At 37.6% G+C, this 14703-nt stretch overlaps 1 protein-coding gene across 1 annotated transcript in view; it reads left to right on the top strand.

Annotated features, from left to right (window-relative positions):
- The window catches only part of wnk1b (WNK lysine deficient protein kinase 1b), a 112882-nt gene that overhangs the window by 61222 nt on the left and 36957 nt on the right, over positions 1-14703 (top strand). The window contains 7 exon segments of the mRNA XM_042511329.1: positions 2610-2830; positions 4457-4614; positions 11104-11192; positions 12402-12541; positions 13523-13602; positions 13787-14047; positions 14205-14274. Of these exon segments, the coding sequence (XP_042367263.1) occupies positions 2610-2830; positions 4457-4614; positions 11104-11192; positions 12402-12541; positions 13523-13602; positions 13787-14047; positions 14205-14274 (1019 nt within the window).

Below are 14703 nucleotides of genomic sequence, written 5' to 3'. Positions count from 1 at the left end.
ACTGTACTACACATGGCATAAAAGAAGCAAACAAACAAGAAAATGACCTAAAATTTGCTGAAAATAAATATATGTATGTATATTTTTAAAAATATAAAATCATCATAATAATAAACACTGTTTTCTGGACATTTTCCCTTTTTTGGATAATTTTCTAATAATTCTTGAAAAAAATGTTTATGTTCTTTCACTGGTAGAGTGAAAGATGAATCTGGAAGTGCTGCAGAAAACTGAAATACACTTCTCAGTAAAATTCCTGTCCTAGCCTCGCTGTAATCCTGCGGGGTTTCCTCCAGTTTCCTCTCACATTCCAAAGGTGGACTGGAGACTCCAGATCACCCACAGGTGTGGATCTGTCTTAGCTCTGCAATGGCCTGGCGAGCTGTCAAAAGGTGCCTCTCTGCTTTCCACACGGGGTGAGATAGATTCCAGACTCTTAAAACTCTGGACAGTGAAGTGGGTAAAGATAATGGACGCTTGCCACTTGCCATTAAAAAGCCTGTGATGATGTGCATGGCTACTGTTGTTTCAGTAGAAGTTGCTAAAATGTAACATTTGGAGGAGGTTGTGATAGGATGTAATTGCTTTATGTGGTGTAGAACTGCCTTTTTATAACTGTCTTTATGACTGAATGCAGATGTTCAGCCTCCAGACTTACGGACAGTCTTATGTACTGTGATGTGTTTTCTGTCATCATGTAAAGTCTGCGAGGGCAGAAGCTGCATGCCGCTAATAGACAGTCCTTCTGTCTGTTTCAGGTGTTGCCATGGCAACGTTTGAGCGATAACTACAGTCTGCAGACAAAGTTTGCAAGTCTGAAAGTGCTGCCAGCAGGGGATGTATCCACCGAAAAGAAGTCTGATTGTAAATTACCCAGCTTTTCACTTGATTAATTACCTCAGAAGAGGATTGCCACAGTGAGAAAAATTTTCCTGACAGTAAATAAACTCATGACAACTTTAGTGTTTGATTAAATCATGTATTTTAGACAAAAAAAATGTCAGTGACACTCAATTTCTTTAGAGCGCTGTATGCATAAAAAATTAGTGTAAAATCATTTTTGACATTTTTAACAGCAGATCAGTTTAAAACATTGAAAGGAGGTTTCAAGTTTTCTTTCACCCTTTAAAACCTGAGCAAATTGTCTCAATTTGTTTGAATAAAAAATATGGGAAGAAGGGAACAAGCAACTTAAGAAGAAATGACCCCAAAATTTACATGAAATTTAGAAAAAAATAAATAGATAAAGTACAAGGAAATTACCTGCAAAAAAGCAAACAATAAAATGACATGAAAAAATACTTAAAATATATAAATCTGAGATCATTCTAAATATAGTTTTCTGTAAAAAAAAAAAAAAAAATAAAAAAAAAGAAAGAAAAAAGCTTATTTTTTGCAATTTGTAGGACATTTCTTGTCAAGTTGCCCATTGCATTTTCGCCCATGTTTTCAAATGAAATGAAACCAATTTGCTCAGGATCCAAAAGTTTAAATACTCTGAAAGGTGTCTGAATTCAGTATAAGAAAAGTGGTGATGATCCAGGTTTCAAAGGGTTAGTACAGCATGATGTTCATTTTACGGTCCCATGTAGGGCAATAAAAAAAATGGGCAGTAAAGCAGGATTTGCTTTAGGGTGTGGCTATCTTGTGATAGATTAGTCACTTCCGTGGTGGCGTCCTCTGGTTCTTAGTCAGATCCATCCTGAAAAAAACAAGACAGTGAAAGCTAAAATGCCAAATTCAAGGCTTTTAAACAGAAGTCCACAGACCAGTGGGTGATGTCACGGTGGCTATGTCCACTTTTTGTATATAGTTTACTTTTTATATGTTCAGATAAATAAACAAGTATCAGTTTAAAAACATGTTCATAGTCCTGCTGAAAAAAGGTCATTGCATTGTCAGTCTCTTAAATTTAGCACTTTCACACATATTTGTATCCAGATTAAAATAGATTCCTGTTTTCAAAGAGGTAAAATAAGTTTAATCTCTGTTTGTCTCAGTGTTCCAGTGCTTTTTTGGCATGTGTGCAATGTCAGCCTCTAACCACGCAGAAACCAGAATGCCTGTCAGCGACTGCCCGTCTTTTTTGTGTGTTTTTTCATGCGCACATACATATTTGTGTGGGTATTTAGGACATATCTTTTTAAAGCTGGAATTGTCTGACAGTAATCCACTTTGGTTGTGTAAGCTTTCATCTTTAATTGAAGCATTATCCGTGTTTTTGCATCTTATCAGGCTATTGTCCTACTCGCAGTGCTTTGCTCTGGAATAATTTATTCCCTCATGGATGGTTTTCAGTGCCCTGCAATAATAATATTACTGTGGAATACATTCAAAACACTTTAGAGTGCATCTAAGCTTCAATAACGCGATGCTTCAGGTGAGATATGAGATGCACAGTAGGGCAGCTTTTTGTGTGTTTTAGCTTGTGTCTCTCTGTGAAGTGACTTTCAGTTATTGTGTCAGACAAAGAGGCCACTTGAACAGGATTCATGGCTGTTGGAAATCTGTAATGAGGTCGAACCCGCTGCTCTCAGCATAATTTTGTACACATAATCTTGCGTTGTTGACTGACATGCCGTCTTGTGTGCGATTTCTTTGTCCTGCAGTTACCTGAAGCGTTTCAAGGTGATGAAAATCAAGGTCCTGCGTTCGTGGTGCAGACAGATCCTCAAAGGCCTTCACTTCCTGCACACCAGAGCCCCGCCCATCATTCACAGGGACCTGAAGTGCGACAATATCTTCATCACGGGGCCCACGGGCTCAGTAAAGATAGGGGACCTGGGTTTGGCCACGCTAAAGAGAGCCTCTTTTGCCAAGAGTGTCATAGGTAGGAAAAAGCACATACAGTACAAGGCCACTGACGACACAAATTCCTTATCTCTTGCATGCACACACATACACACATGTCTGTAGTCAGACATAAAGCTGTATACAAGAATGAAATGTTTGGATCTGTGAAGCTGGAAAAGATGAAACAACTGATGTAATTTATGTGAGTTTGCCATAACAATAAGCGCTTTCCATGCATTTCCATGCACGCTGTCTCATTTTATAGGCATAGAAATGAACACAGACACATTGTGTAACACTGCGCACGCCTACTGTAGATTAATTTTACTGCTTCTAAAATATCTGGTTGTAAAAGCAAACCGCAGGTATTTTGAAATATGAAATACACACCACTCAGTCTGCTATTAAGCTAGGATTAAGCTGTCTGGAGATGTGATGGCTGTGTACACACACAAAACACAGCCTGCATAATACACACTTAAACCCAAGTCGAGTAAAAAGTGCCTGCTGTGCTCCCTATAACGACTTGGCTGCTATTCAGTTGTACATTTAACCACAGATATTCTGGTATTCGTTCACGTTTGCGAACAAGTACATTATTATGCATATTCTCATGTGCTTGAGGCAAAAATGATATGCTTTGTGAATCTCACAGCTGCTCTGTAGTAATTAGGCTGGCCTCAAGTATTTGGACACTTTCAGAAATCCACAGACACACACACACATTCTTGTGGACTCACACATGCATAGATGTACGCAAACACAACAAGGCTAGTATGTGGAACCAGTGAGCGGGTTTTTAATTTAAAATTTCATGCTGTGTTTAGGATTTTTTATGATTTCAGCCCTTTTCTCGTCATAAACTATTTAAGTTAAGGAATATCTTTTGCAGTTTTCAACCTAGCCCTTATTTTCCAATGTTTTTATGTCTAAATGACTAATAGAAGCAACATATTTTGAAATTGCAAACATCCTAAAATGACTGTATGACTTGAAGCAATCTGAGAGGTCTCCGACTGATGATTTGAATCTCCGATTTTAAAGGGGCAGCCCTAGAGCCAGCATATTTTCACATCTACCTGGGTGAATTTAAGGTTTCCGTTCAGTAAAAGTGCTTGTTTTTACCATTGACAGGCTGAAGTTGTTAATGTCCTCCCAATTGCCATACACCTTTTGTCCTCTGGGGTCATTCTGACCCCGCCCTATAAATTGTCAGTCAATTCTGTGTTACACTTTTAATCTTCCTTCAGTCCATTCAACCCATTACCACACGTTTCCTTTCGTTTTGGAATTTAGAGCCAATAGACCTTGTTTACGTAAGTTTAAAAAATAAATTTTGATAGCAAAAGATTTCATTTGGGGTCAGATTGACCCCAAGGACAACACGAGGGTTTAAGTGTCTCACATTATGGACAGGATCCCGACAGAGATGGACCTTTTTGTTGAAGAGTGAGATCCTTTGTGTTTAACCAGCTTGTTTCATGGCTGCCGGCTGTAACCCTGTCTCTTAATATTAGACCCATTTTATAAATTGTTGTTCCTTGTTGGAAAATAACGAACTGACCCTTTACAAACTGAGCCAGTTTGTTTTTAGCTATGACTGAGAGCTCTAAATTCATAGCACGATGTAATAGTTTGTTGCTTTTCCTCTCCTTTTCACCAGGAACCCCAGAGTTTATGGCTCCAGAGATGTATGAGGAGAAGTATGATGAATCCGTCGATGTCTACGCCTTCGGGATGTGTATGCTGGAGATGGCTACCTCAGAGTACCCCTACTCCGAGTGTCAAAACGCTGCCCAGATCTACAGGCGGGTTACTAGCGTGAGTCTGCATTTCCTCTACCATACATTTTGAATGCCTCTGCTTTGAATGACTGCGGAGGCAACAGGTTGTGAAATTCATGTGTTGAATCCGACAACCTTGTTTGTCTCTAATTGTCAACCTCCTCTGCGCGGCTCTCTCTCTGCCACTCCTCCCATACTTGTTTACTGACTGTATTAACAAGTTTGGCATGAGCTGCGGTAGATCCAGTCATATGACTGTGTTTTTGCACTTATTAGCCTCTCACTTATTCCCTCCCTCCTTGCCTCTCTCCCTTGCAAAAGAAGGTAAACATTAGCACTAAGGGATGATTTTTTTTTCTCTTACGGCTGCATTTCTTTCTCCACCACTAGAGAGCAATACCAAGCAAGCCATTGCATAAAAGGTTACACAAATGAAAGACCTCAAAACCCTTCGAGAATGTTGTTGTGTTGGCATTGAGCAAGGCACTTCAACCCTCTGAGTTTTCTCTGAGAGAAAATAAAAGCAGGGAAATACAGTCATGTATGAGGCAAAATGTCATGAATAAAAAAATGGCAGATAAAACACTCATGCATCAGCTCATTAGATTTTAAATGCATTCACTTTTCATTCAGTTTTAGTTTTATAACATTTGACAGTTGGCTGGAAACACTGTGGAAAAAAAAGAGAGAGACAGAGACCAAAACACAGACGGAGCGGACAACAGATGCAATCAGAGGCTGTTTTAAGTTGAGTGCTGCTGAGGTCATCACCCCAACACAGACACACACGCACACACACACACACACACACACACACACACACACACACACACACACACACACACACACACACACACACACACACACACACACACACACGCACGCACACACACACACACACACACACACACACACACACACACACACAGGCAGGCAGATGAGAGCTGTCTCCCTCCTTTCCTCACGGGACTGAGTTCAGCTTTGTGTAGGCTGACAGTGATGTTAATGGATCAGAGGAGTTTACTAGAAATCTCTCTTTCGCTCTCTAATGCCTCTATTATTGCTCTCTGCTTCTATCTGTCTTATTACATCTTTTCTTTCAGCTCTGTTGGAAACATAAAATGATTCTCATGTTGCCAAAGCACCAGTGAAAATCAGAAAAGATGCTCAAACATGTGTGGGCACATTTTATCAACATAATTAGATACATTTTTGCAAGAACATTGATTTCCAGCGAAAGAATGATTACCATTTTTATTCCAATTTATTTTTCTAGTAATACTACAGGAATGCGGCACTGTTTATATCTTATGGATGAGTGAAACATCCCCCTCAGCTAAAACAAGTGCTTCTGTTATCTCTGCTGAAATCTAACATTAAAATTTAATGGCAACTTTAGACACACACTGGCAGCAGTTTCCTTTCACGTGTAAACCAAAAATAAAAACTAGTGTGTTCCATTTTCTCTTTCACTTACAGTATTTTGGATAATGAAAGAAAGATAAAGGATGCAATAGCATTTTTGAATGTGTCTTGACAAGTGTTACTTTTTCAGGTTTTGTTACTTTATTTAAAGGTCCAGTGTGTAAGATTTAGGGGGATCCAGTGGTATCTAGTGGTAAGGATTGCAGAATGCAACAAACTGAAATTTCTCTATTTGTTTAGAAGGTTTTTACCAGGAGCTGAATAATTTGCAGAGGTCTCTTCCTCTCCAAAACAAATGGACATGGTGATTTAACTGGTAAAAACATTGAAAAAAGCACGATGGACTCTGTAGACGGGGACCTGCTCCATATGTAGATATACAATAACTTTTTTTACCACTAGTCCTCTTATTTTTGGTTTATGTGAACATACAAAAACAAAATACACTACCAAATGAAAATAAAGACCTTTCGAGCATGAAAAAATTTAATAAAAATAGAATGATCAAATAAATTGGTGCAAGAAAAAAAAGGGGGAAATAATTAAATAAATAAAAAATAAATAAAATAAGATAAGGGAAAAGGCAAACAAAAAAATATGTTCTGTAAACAAGGATATTGGATCAAAACATGTGAAACGGCTTATTTTAAGGTAACGCAAACTCAATAGCTCTTATTTTCAGGAGATTATACACTAATGTATATTTATATTATATTTAATATTATATATATGTCTCTAAATTCTGCATATTGGACCTTTGAATTTTTGTGGCTATTCTTAAATGCTATAAGGTGTCTTTAATTTCAGTTTAAATTTCCAGTTCATTAATGGAATTGATAAAATCCTTTCAGTGCCCATCCATATTATCTGACCAGCAAATTTAAATTGAATGGATTTTGGTTAAGATTGCCCCCCTGCCTCTAAACTCCACTGTGAGAAAAGAATCAGGCTTTTTGTCTTCTATTATTCTCTAAATCTCTCAATTAAATTAAAGCACAGAATAAATTCATACAGTACATTTTAATCCATGTGTCCGTTTGTCCCTCCCTCCCTCTTTCTGTTTCCTCCCCTCACTCACAAAATTGAAATCACACTGTCACTCTGATGGAACCATATTCGATTATCGTTGTAACCTCGGCCTCTGTTTGTGTGTATGTGAAGAGTAATTTAATAACAGTAATCTCATACATCCAAGAGGCGTCATGCCTCTCAGATCGTTTTATCCAGTCAACCAGGCACTGACTTAAACAACCAACTTCAGTTGTCTCTATTTGTTATTGTCACACACAATACACACAACCTTGTGACAACCCCAGGGTGCTCCAGTCACCTGCTTTCTTTCATTTTACTGCCTAATCCGTCCTCACAGCTTTCCAACCTCCGTTTCTCACAAAGCTGGAAACCTCAGTTAACCCATTATGTGTTCAATTGCAACTTTACAGCATAATATAATACATTTAAATACACTTCTGGGACACACACAGACTCTGTTGTGTTGTGATTTACAGTTTAGCAAATGACTGAAACAAGGCTTATTGTCTCTTTTTACCAGCAGTAATTGTGGATGTGCTATTAAGCATATTAAGACAGTTAACAGTTGACAGGTCCCTAACAGGATGTGACTTTTAAATAAAATGGAGTTTGGCAGAAATTCCTATTTATTTTATCGTGCATTTTTACCAGCTAAATTTCAGTTTGAATTAGAAACCTGCCTTTTGTTTTTGTTTTTTATTTGACCTAAAAAAAAAAGATATTGTGTGCAGTTGTTTCCAAATTGGTTGTTTTGTCTGTTTGATGAATCTGTTATGGAGATAATTAAAAGAGAAAAACACTTTTTTAGAATAAAATTATATGTTTTTTCTTCTTGTAAATTAATTATTTAATAATTTTTTAATAATTAAAAAAAATAATAATTTAATATTATTTAATTTTTACAATTCAGGCCTTCGAAAAAATACATAAATAAATAACTAAATAAATGTATAGAAAACACAGTTTTGTTGTGTCTCTGTCATTGTAGGTAGTTCCTATCACGCTGATGTTTGTTCAAGCGTTCAAGTTTGGTTTTAATTAGTTACTTGATGCTATAAAAGTGTGTGTGAAGTCATGATTGATAGTTGTGATATACTCATGATTGAGTCAGGTGGTTGTATGGGCAGTACATCCGCTACTGCGGCCAAATGACGTTACCAGCACAGAGTGGCAGTGGGTGTAACCAGGATATGTTGGCTTAATTTTTGTACAGTGGGAGATAGTGGAAATCATCTTTATACAGTCTATGGTCAAAACCCAAAAAGGTTTGGAACGACTGGCCTTACTTTGGCAACAAAGAGAAAATACACCTCAATAACCATTTTTACCAACATATTTTTATCACATTAATATTTCATTCTTGCATTTTTTTTTCACTATCATAATGTGCGCACTTTTTAATTTTGCATGATTATAAAGTAGGGCCGTCTGAGAGCTCAGGGCTTGTGGGGATATCGTTATAACACCTTGACCTACGATGTTGTTGACGCACTTCATGGTTCTTCTCCTTCTGGAACATTCCTGACCTCCAATCAGCCTTGTTAAACTGAAATCTTGCTTTCTCCATCTCTCTCTTTCTCCTTCATCCTCCCTTCTTCTGTCAGACTTAATACCATTACTTCCTCCATCAGTCCTAACTTTGTTTGGCTGTGGAATCAAACGAGTGTGAGTGTGTGTGTCTGTGTGTGTGTGTGTGTGTGTGCGTGCAAGAAAGAGAGAGACTGAGGGAGAAAGATGGGGGGGTTGTTGCGTAATGGTGAACTGGGGGGTTGCAGGAGAGAAACTGGGGCCAAGAAAGTGAAGAAAGAAAGGAGGAAGGGAGGACAGAGCTGGAGGACAGGAGCAGACGTAGGTGGCCATTTGCTGGCATCAAGCAGTCAGTGTGTCTGTCTGAGAAGCAGTCAGTTAGCTGACTAGTTTAGACTGGAGACTACTTCTCAAGAAAACCGTCAGTCAAACAAGTCTCAAGTCTATTTGTGTCAGAACTTTCCAGGTATGTTAAAACTTTATTTAACAAATCCTTTGTTTTTATGTCTGTCACCTTTTTTTGTTTGTTTTTTTTGGCTTCCTTGTGTTTGTCTTGCATTTTCAAGAGTTTTGAAAGTTTTTATTGCTGACAATCTGCGTTCATCTTTATGAGACTTTATTTGGTTTACTATGTGTAATTCGATGAAACAGACTTCTGTCAGACAAAATTTTGTAAAAGCAAGTTACCTGATTTTGATACAGTTCTATTATCTGCCAGATTTTACACTTTACAAGCAAATGCATTTAATTTACAGAGTTTGTTGACATATACACTGTAGCATCCTCCATACAGGCATATAGCAGATGCAGAGATAGAAGTATTTTCTGGAGCATGTGATTTTATTTTGCTAACTTTTTAATTCATTCAGGATTTAGCTTCCGCTGCCTTTTGACTTTGCTTCAGTCTCTATTTTGTTTCCCCATTGTTTGAAAGAATGGGTTGGTCATTAAAATGCCTTCTGGTGAGCCATGTAGCCAAACTTCTGAATAGTCTACCTCAGGGGTGTTAAACATGTGGCCCGTGGGCCAGAGCTTGCCAACCACAGGGTCCATTCCAGCCCTCTGGATGATTTTGCAAAGTATGAAATTTCAAAGAAGTCGGTAATATTAGAGCCTGGCAGATTTTTTTTTCTGAAAAACTAGAAAGTAAATACCATTATATTGTAAGGAAATTGTCTATATTCTTTATTTTTTTGGGTTGCTGGAAATAAACATTAAATAGATAAATCCTGACATTTCAGTTGAGGACATCTCTTACTATATACAGACAGAAAAATCAACCATTTTTATCGTGTAAATTATATTCCAAAGTAAAAGTCACACATTTCTTGCCTGAGATGACTTCAAATCTGAAAATCGAGGCACAAAAAAAAAAAAAAAAAAAAAAATGCAATATCAAGACAATGACTGAAATATTTGAATTCAGGACATCTTAAACGACACCCATACTGTAAGTTAAGCATTTTTTACTGTATCAAACTGTAAAATATCTGACGGTTTTACTGGTCCAGCTCACTTCACATTTAATCGGGCTGTATATGTCCCCCGAACTAAATTGAGTTTGACACTCCTGGTCTACCTAAAGATCCAGTGGGCTTTAGAGGCTCCTTGTAGTTACTAAGTGCTGAAAAAGGCAACCCTACCCTCTCATCAAGCACTGAAACTCTGCATTGCCATGTGCTGCATCATTCTGATATTATAAGTTGTCTTATAGCCGTTTTCTTTTTTGTCTCTGCATTTTCAGTGTTACTTATTCACAATATTATCCATCAGACGCGTCATTTCTTGGTGCCAAACTTAGGAATGGGTCCCTGCTGATCCCTTTTCATTAGTGTTATTCATCAAACAGGCTTAAGTTTTCTTAATTGTCTCTGAACAGCTGTGATTCATTTTAAATTCCTTAGAGAATATCTGTGTTTATGTGGGAATTAACCCTCGGCAGCCTCTCTTAGAGCAGGACCTCTGTCTGTCAAATGTTAAACCTTAATACGACGCTGTAACACAAACTGCTCTATTTGCATGGCTCATCAATTTGAACTACAGAGTGGGTATTTCACAGATGTAATTCCATTTAATTTAATTAGGAACAGTTAATCCTGCAAAATTTAATAGGAACTTAGCAGTTAAAGCTGGGATAGGCAGTTTTCTGGAAAAGGCAAAAAAGGAATTTGAGCCTCCTCCTGCAGCTCTCCCCTCTCTGTCCTAAGCCCCTCCCACAAGGTGACCACATGCACATGCACATGCACATGCATCATATTCCTCATTCCCACCACATTTAGCAGATGCACGCAGGTTTCGTTGAGTATTTGTGTTGAACAGCCAACTCTGATTTGACTGGTGTAATTCTTAGTCAGGTACGGCCCTAAAAGATAACAGCCTGAGGTAAATTTCTCCTGTACATTTGTTCTCCCCCAAACTCCAAAAAGTTTATCAACTCTTTAGTGTGTGTGTGTGTGTGTGTGTGTGTGTGTGTGTTTTTGGCACTCCTTGTCTTTCCCTAAAATGCTCCTTGTCTTCATTGCTCTTCTCTTTGTGTGTGCAGGGAGTGAAGCCTGGCAGTTTTGATAAGGTAGCCATTCCTGAGGTGAAGGAAATTATAGAGGGCTGCATCCGAACAAACAAGGATGAGAGGTGAGACACACACACACACACACACACACACACACACACACACACACACACACACACAAACACAAACACACACACACAGTGCATTATAGAGAAATGGTGGCATGGAATTAATTGCAGTTTTTTGAATTTCTGAAATCAATACAATATGTTTTCACAAAAAGTTAAGATTGTATTTATTCACACAAGAAATAATGTAGAACACTATTTGTGTTGTATACTTTTTGATGGTCTTGAAGATATGAAATTGACTTTGAGGTATAAATCTATTTTTTTTTCTTTTGATTTAGTTGATGGTTTCTAGGTATTTTCTTTTTTATCGGCTACTGAGGAGAGAGATCATTATAGTCATAGAGTATAGCTGCTGTATGTATTAGACAGTCATTTAGTCTGTGTTGATTGTTGTGTGTTGTATCGGTGCTGTAATATGTTTTGTCAAACTGTAAGTATGAATGCTATGTTATGTGTATTTGTGTAATCTTGTACATGAAATATTGTAAATAAGAATAATGGAGACCCCAGGAAGAGTTGCTACTGTTTAAAACAGAAGCTAATGGGGATCTTAATAAACAAACAAACAAACAAACAAACAAACAAACAAACACAGACTATCCGAAGCAAAACTCAGTATTGTTGATTTTAGTTTTATCTTTGGGTTTATGTGTGTTATGGGGACTCTGTGTTATAACTTTGTGAGATTTGAAGACAGTGTTTGCACCTGCAATTAAAAAAGATGACATTATCACCACCACACCCAGTAATGTTTTGATGGCAAATTCACCCTATCCTCTAAATCCTGTCATGATTCACAGCGTCTTGGTCAGAAATAAGAAGTCCTCTGTTTGCTCTCTGCTCATGCTGTGTGTCTCCACTGTACCCTCCTGTCTACTGCTTTAGAAACTTAACTAAAGCCTCTCCCTCTCTTGCACTCTATGTCTTTCTTCACACTCTTTGTGAAGAATAGTCATGTGATTGTGGTCTGTCATCCAGTTTTATTTTTTGACACAATGACACAATGTGAAATAAATTTGGAAGACTATTCCTGGACGAAATGTCAACATGTTTCCTCACAGATGAATTGAATACCGTGTCTCTCCTGTTATTTTATCAGCTGGAGATCAGTTCACAAGGCATCCCTGGTCCTGAAAAAAGTGGTATCGAGTCATATGAAGATGTAAATTCTCACTTAATCTATGTGTCTTGTTCCTTTAGGTATGCTATAAAGATCCTGTTGAACCATGCGTTCTTCCAGGAGGACACGGGGGTCAGGGTTGAACTGGCAGAAGAGGATGATGGGGAAATGATTTCCATCAAACTCTGGCTAAGGATAGAAGACGTCAAGAAGCTCAAAGGTAAGGGCTAATTGTATTTTTTTCATCTAATTAAGATCCTTTACATATGGAAGACGTTGAAAAAAGAAATATTTTTTGTCACCTCTAAAGTCTTAGTCTTGGAAACACAAACTTTTTTAACAAGAGATCTCACAAGAGCCGGTACTTAAATACTAAGCTAATTCTGAAAATGTGAATTGGGGTCAACAGATTATTGGCCTGGCGGATTAATTGGGCTGATATTTGGCATTTTGCAGATTGTCTGTATCTGCATTTTTATTTTAATGATCACTAATAAAATTGGTTAATTAAAAAGTGCAAAGAAAGTATCAGCATGGCAGAAACTTTTACTTTTTGAAAACTTAGGGATCTTTTTTTATTTATTCATTTTTCTTAAAATTTTCACTTGACTTTGTAAAAAAGGAAAAGTTGTTAGACACATTCTGTATAGTATGTTGTACTTTTCTGGTTGGACTGCTAAAGGCAATAAAACAAACTTTTGTTTGTTATTTTCAAAAATATTGGCAGACACATTTTCATTTTTATTGTAAATGCATATTGGTTCTAAGTATCAGTTATCTGTATCAGCCCTGGAAAAAACAACATCGATTGACCCCTGCTCGTTTTTCAGTACTGTAGGTACCATGAATGCAATTTCTTCAGACCTGACTTTGTATTCAAAGCTGAATTTAAATTGAATTTATGTTTAAGTAAATGGTATACATTGTTTTATTTTTGTTTTTTTTACTGTGGTATCGAATTGGGCACTGAAAATGGAATTTTCTCGTATTGATATTAACTGCTAAATTTCTGGTATCATGACATACTTTTGATCATATTTGTTATAATATTACAGCTATAAGTAGTTTTTTTTAGCACCTGAAAAAGGCTTTTTAAAATTCAAAATTATTTTGATGAAAAACCATTGCAGCAAATATTTAAGTTCCTCCCAAGAAAACAAAGGGGCAGCTGCCTCACCTGCCATTTGTAACATGTCTGCAGGCAAATACAAAGACAACGAAGCCATCGAGTTCTCCTTTGACCTGAACAAGGACGTCACTGAAGATGTGGCCCAAGAAATGGTACGTACAATGCAGGAGAGGAACTGGTGGATTTAGACAAGAGAGAGTAATATTGAATGGAAAGATGCATGTGGTGAAGAAGAGATGAAAATAGAAGGATCAATGAATGAAATGAAAAATCAAAGTGTTGGAGCTTTTGGGGCCTGTTTGTTAAAAAGAGTGTGTTTGTGACTTAACTCCCCAGGTTGAGTCTGGCTATGTGGCCGAGGCTGACCATAAGACCATGGCCAAGGCTATCAAGGACCGTGTGTCTCTGATCCGGAGGAAAAGAGAGCAGAGACGGCTGGTACGAGAGGAACAGGAGAAGAGAAAACTAGAGACTGAGCAACAACAGCAGCTACAGCAGCAACAACAACAACAACAACAGCAACAACAACAACAACAGCAACAACAACAGCAGCAGCAGCAGCAACAACAGGAGACACACAAACCTTCACACACACAGGTCTGTTAAATAGTAAGCTAGCTAGCATAGTTTGAGAAATACTAAAGTCTCAGCACCATTTCCACCCAGCAGGCTAAGTCCACATGGTCCTTTACCAGTTGCAGAACTTAGTATTTGAACGTGGACTTGACCTTTATTTGTGTTTGTTTATCTGCAGGCTGAAGCAGAGGAGACTGAAGTGGAGCAACAGCAGCTTCACTATCAGCAGACCGGCATCTCACACACATGTAAGACAAACTGCAAATAGTAGATATCGACTCTCGATATCACGGCATCATCACATTCTGTACAGATCTTAGATTATTTCCATGGCATGCTTACTGTATGTAAAACCTTTATTATAGTCGCTAAAAAAAAAAAGTTAATAGCTTAAAAAAGCCAACATGCACCCAACACAGTTTTTTTTTACCTGCGTGTTATTATAGCCTATAGAGCAACCAATCATCTCTGTCTTTTTCCCAGCAAAAAACATAATTCTGTCAATCAAATACAAAGTTCTGACTGTGTCAAAGTACTTTTTTTGTAAATAATAACCTGATTGTGAGCTTCTTTTCAGGTCATTACTTTCAGATATAATTTATTCAACTGAGATGTAGGAGAGTAAGGAGAGACGAGACAAAAGGTGACCCTGCTGATGTCCTAACACATTTATTTCT

The sequence above is a fragment of the Plectropomus leopardus genome, chromosome 22 (assembly GCF_008729295.1).
Source record: "Plectropomus leopardus isolate mb chromosome 22, YSFRI_Pleo_2.0, whole genome shotgun sequence".
Taxonomy (NCBI): domain Eukaryota; kingdom Metazoa; phylum Chordata; class Actinopteri; order Perciformes; family Serranidae; genus Plectropomus; species Plectropomus leopardus.
The sequence above is the reverse complement of the archived record's forward strand: the minus strand, read 5'-3'. Positions and strand labels throughout refer to the sequence as shown.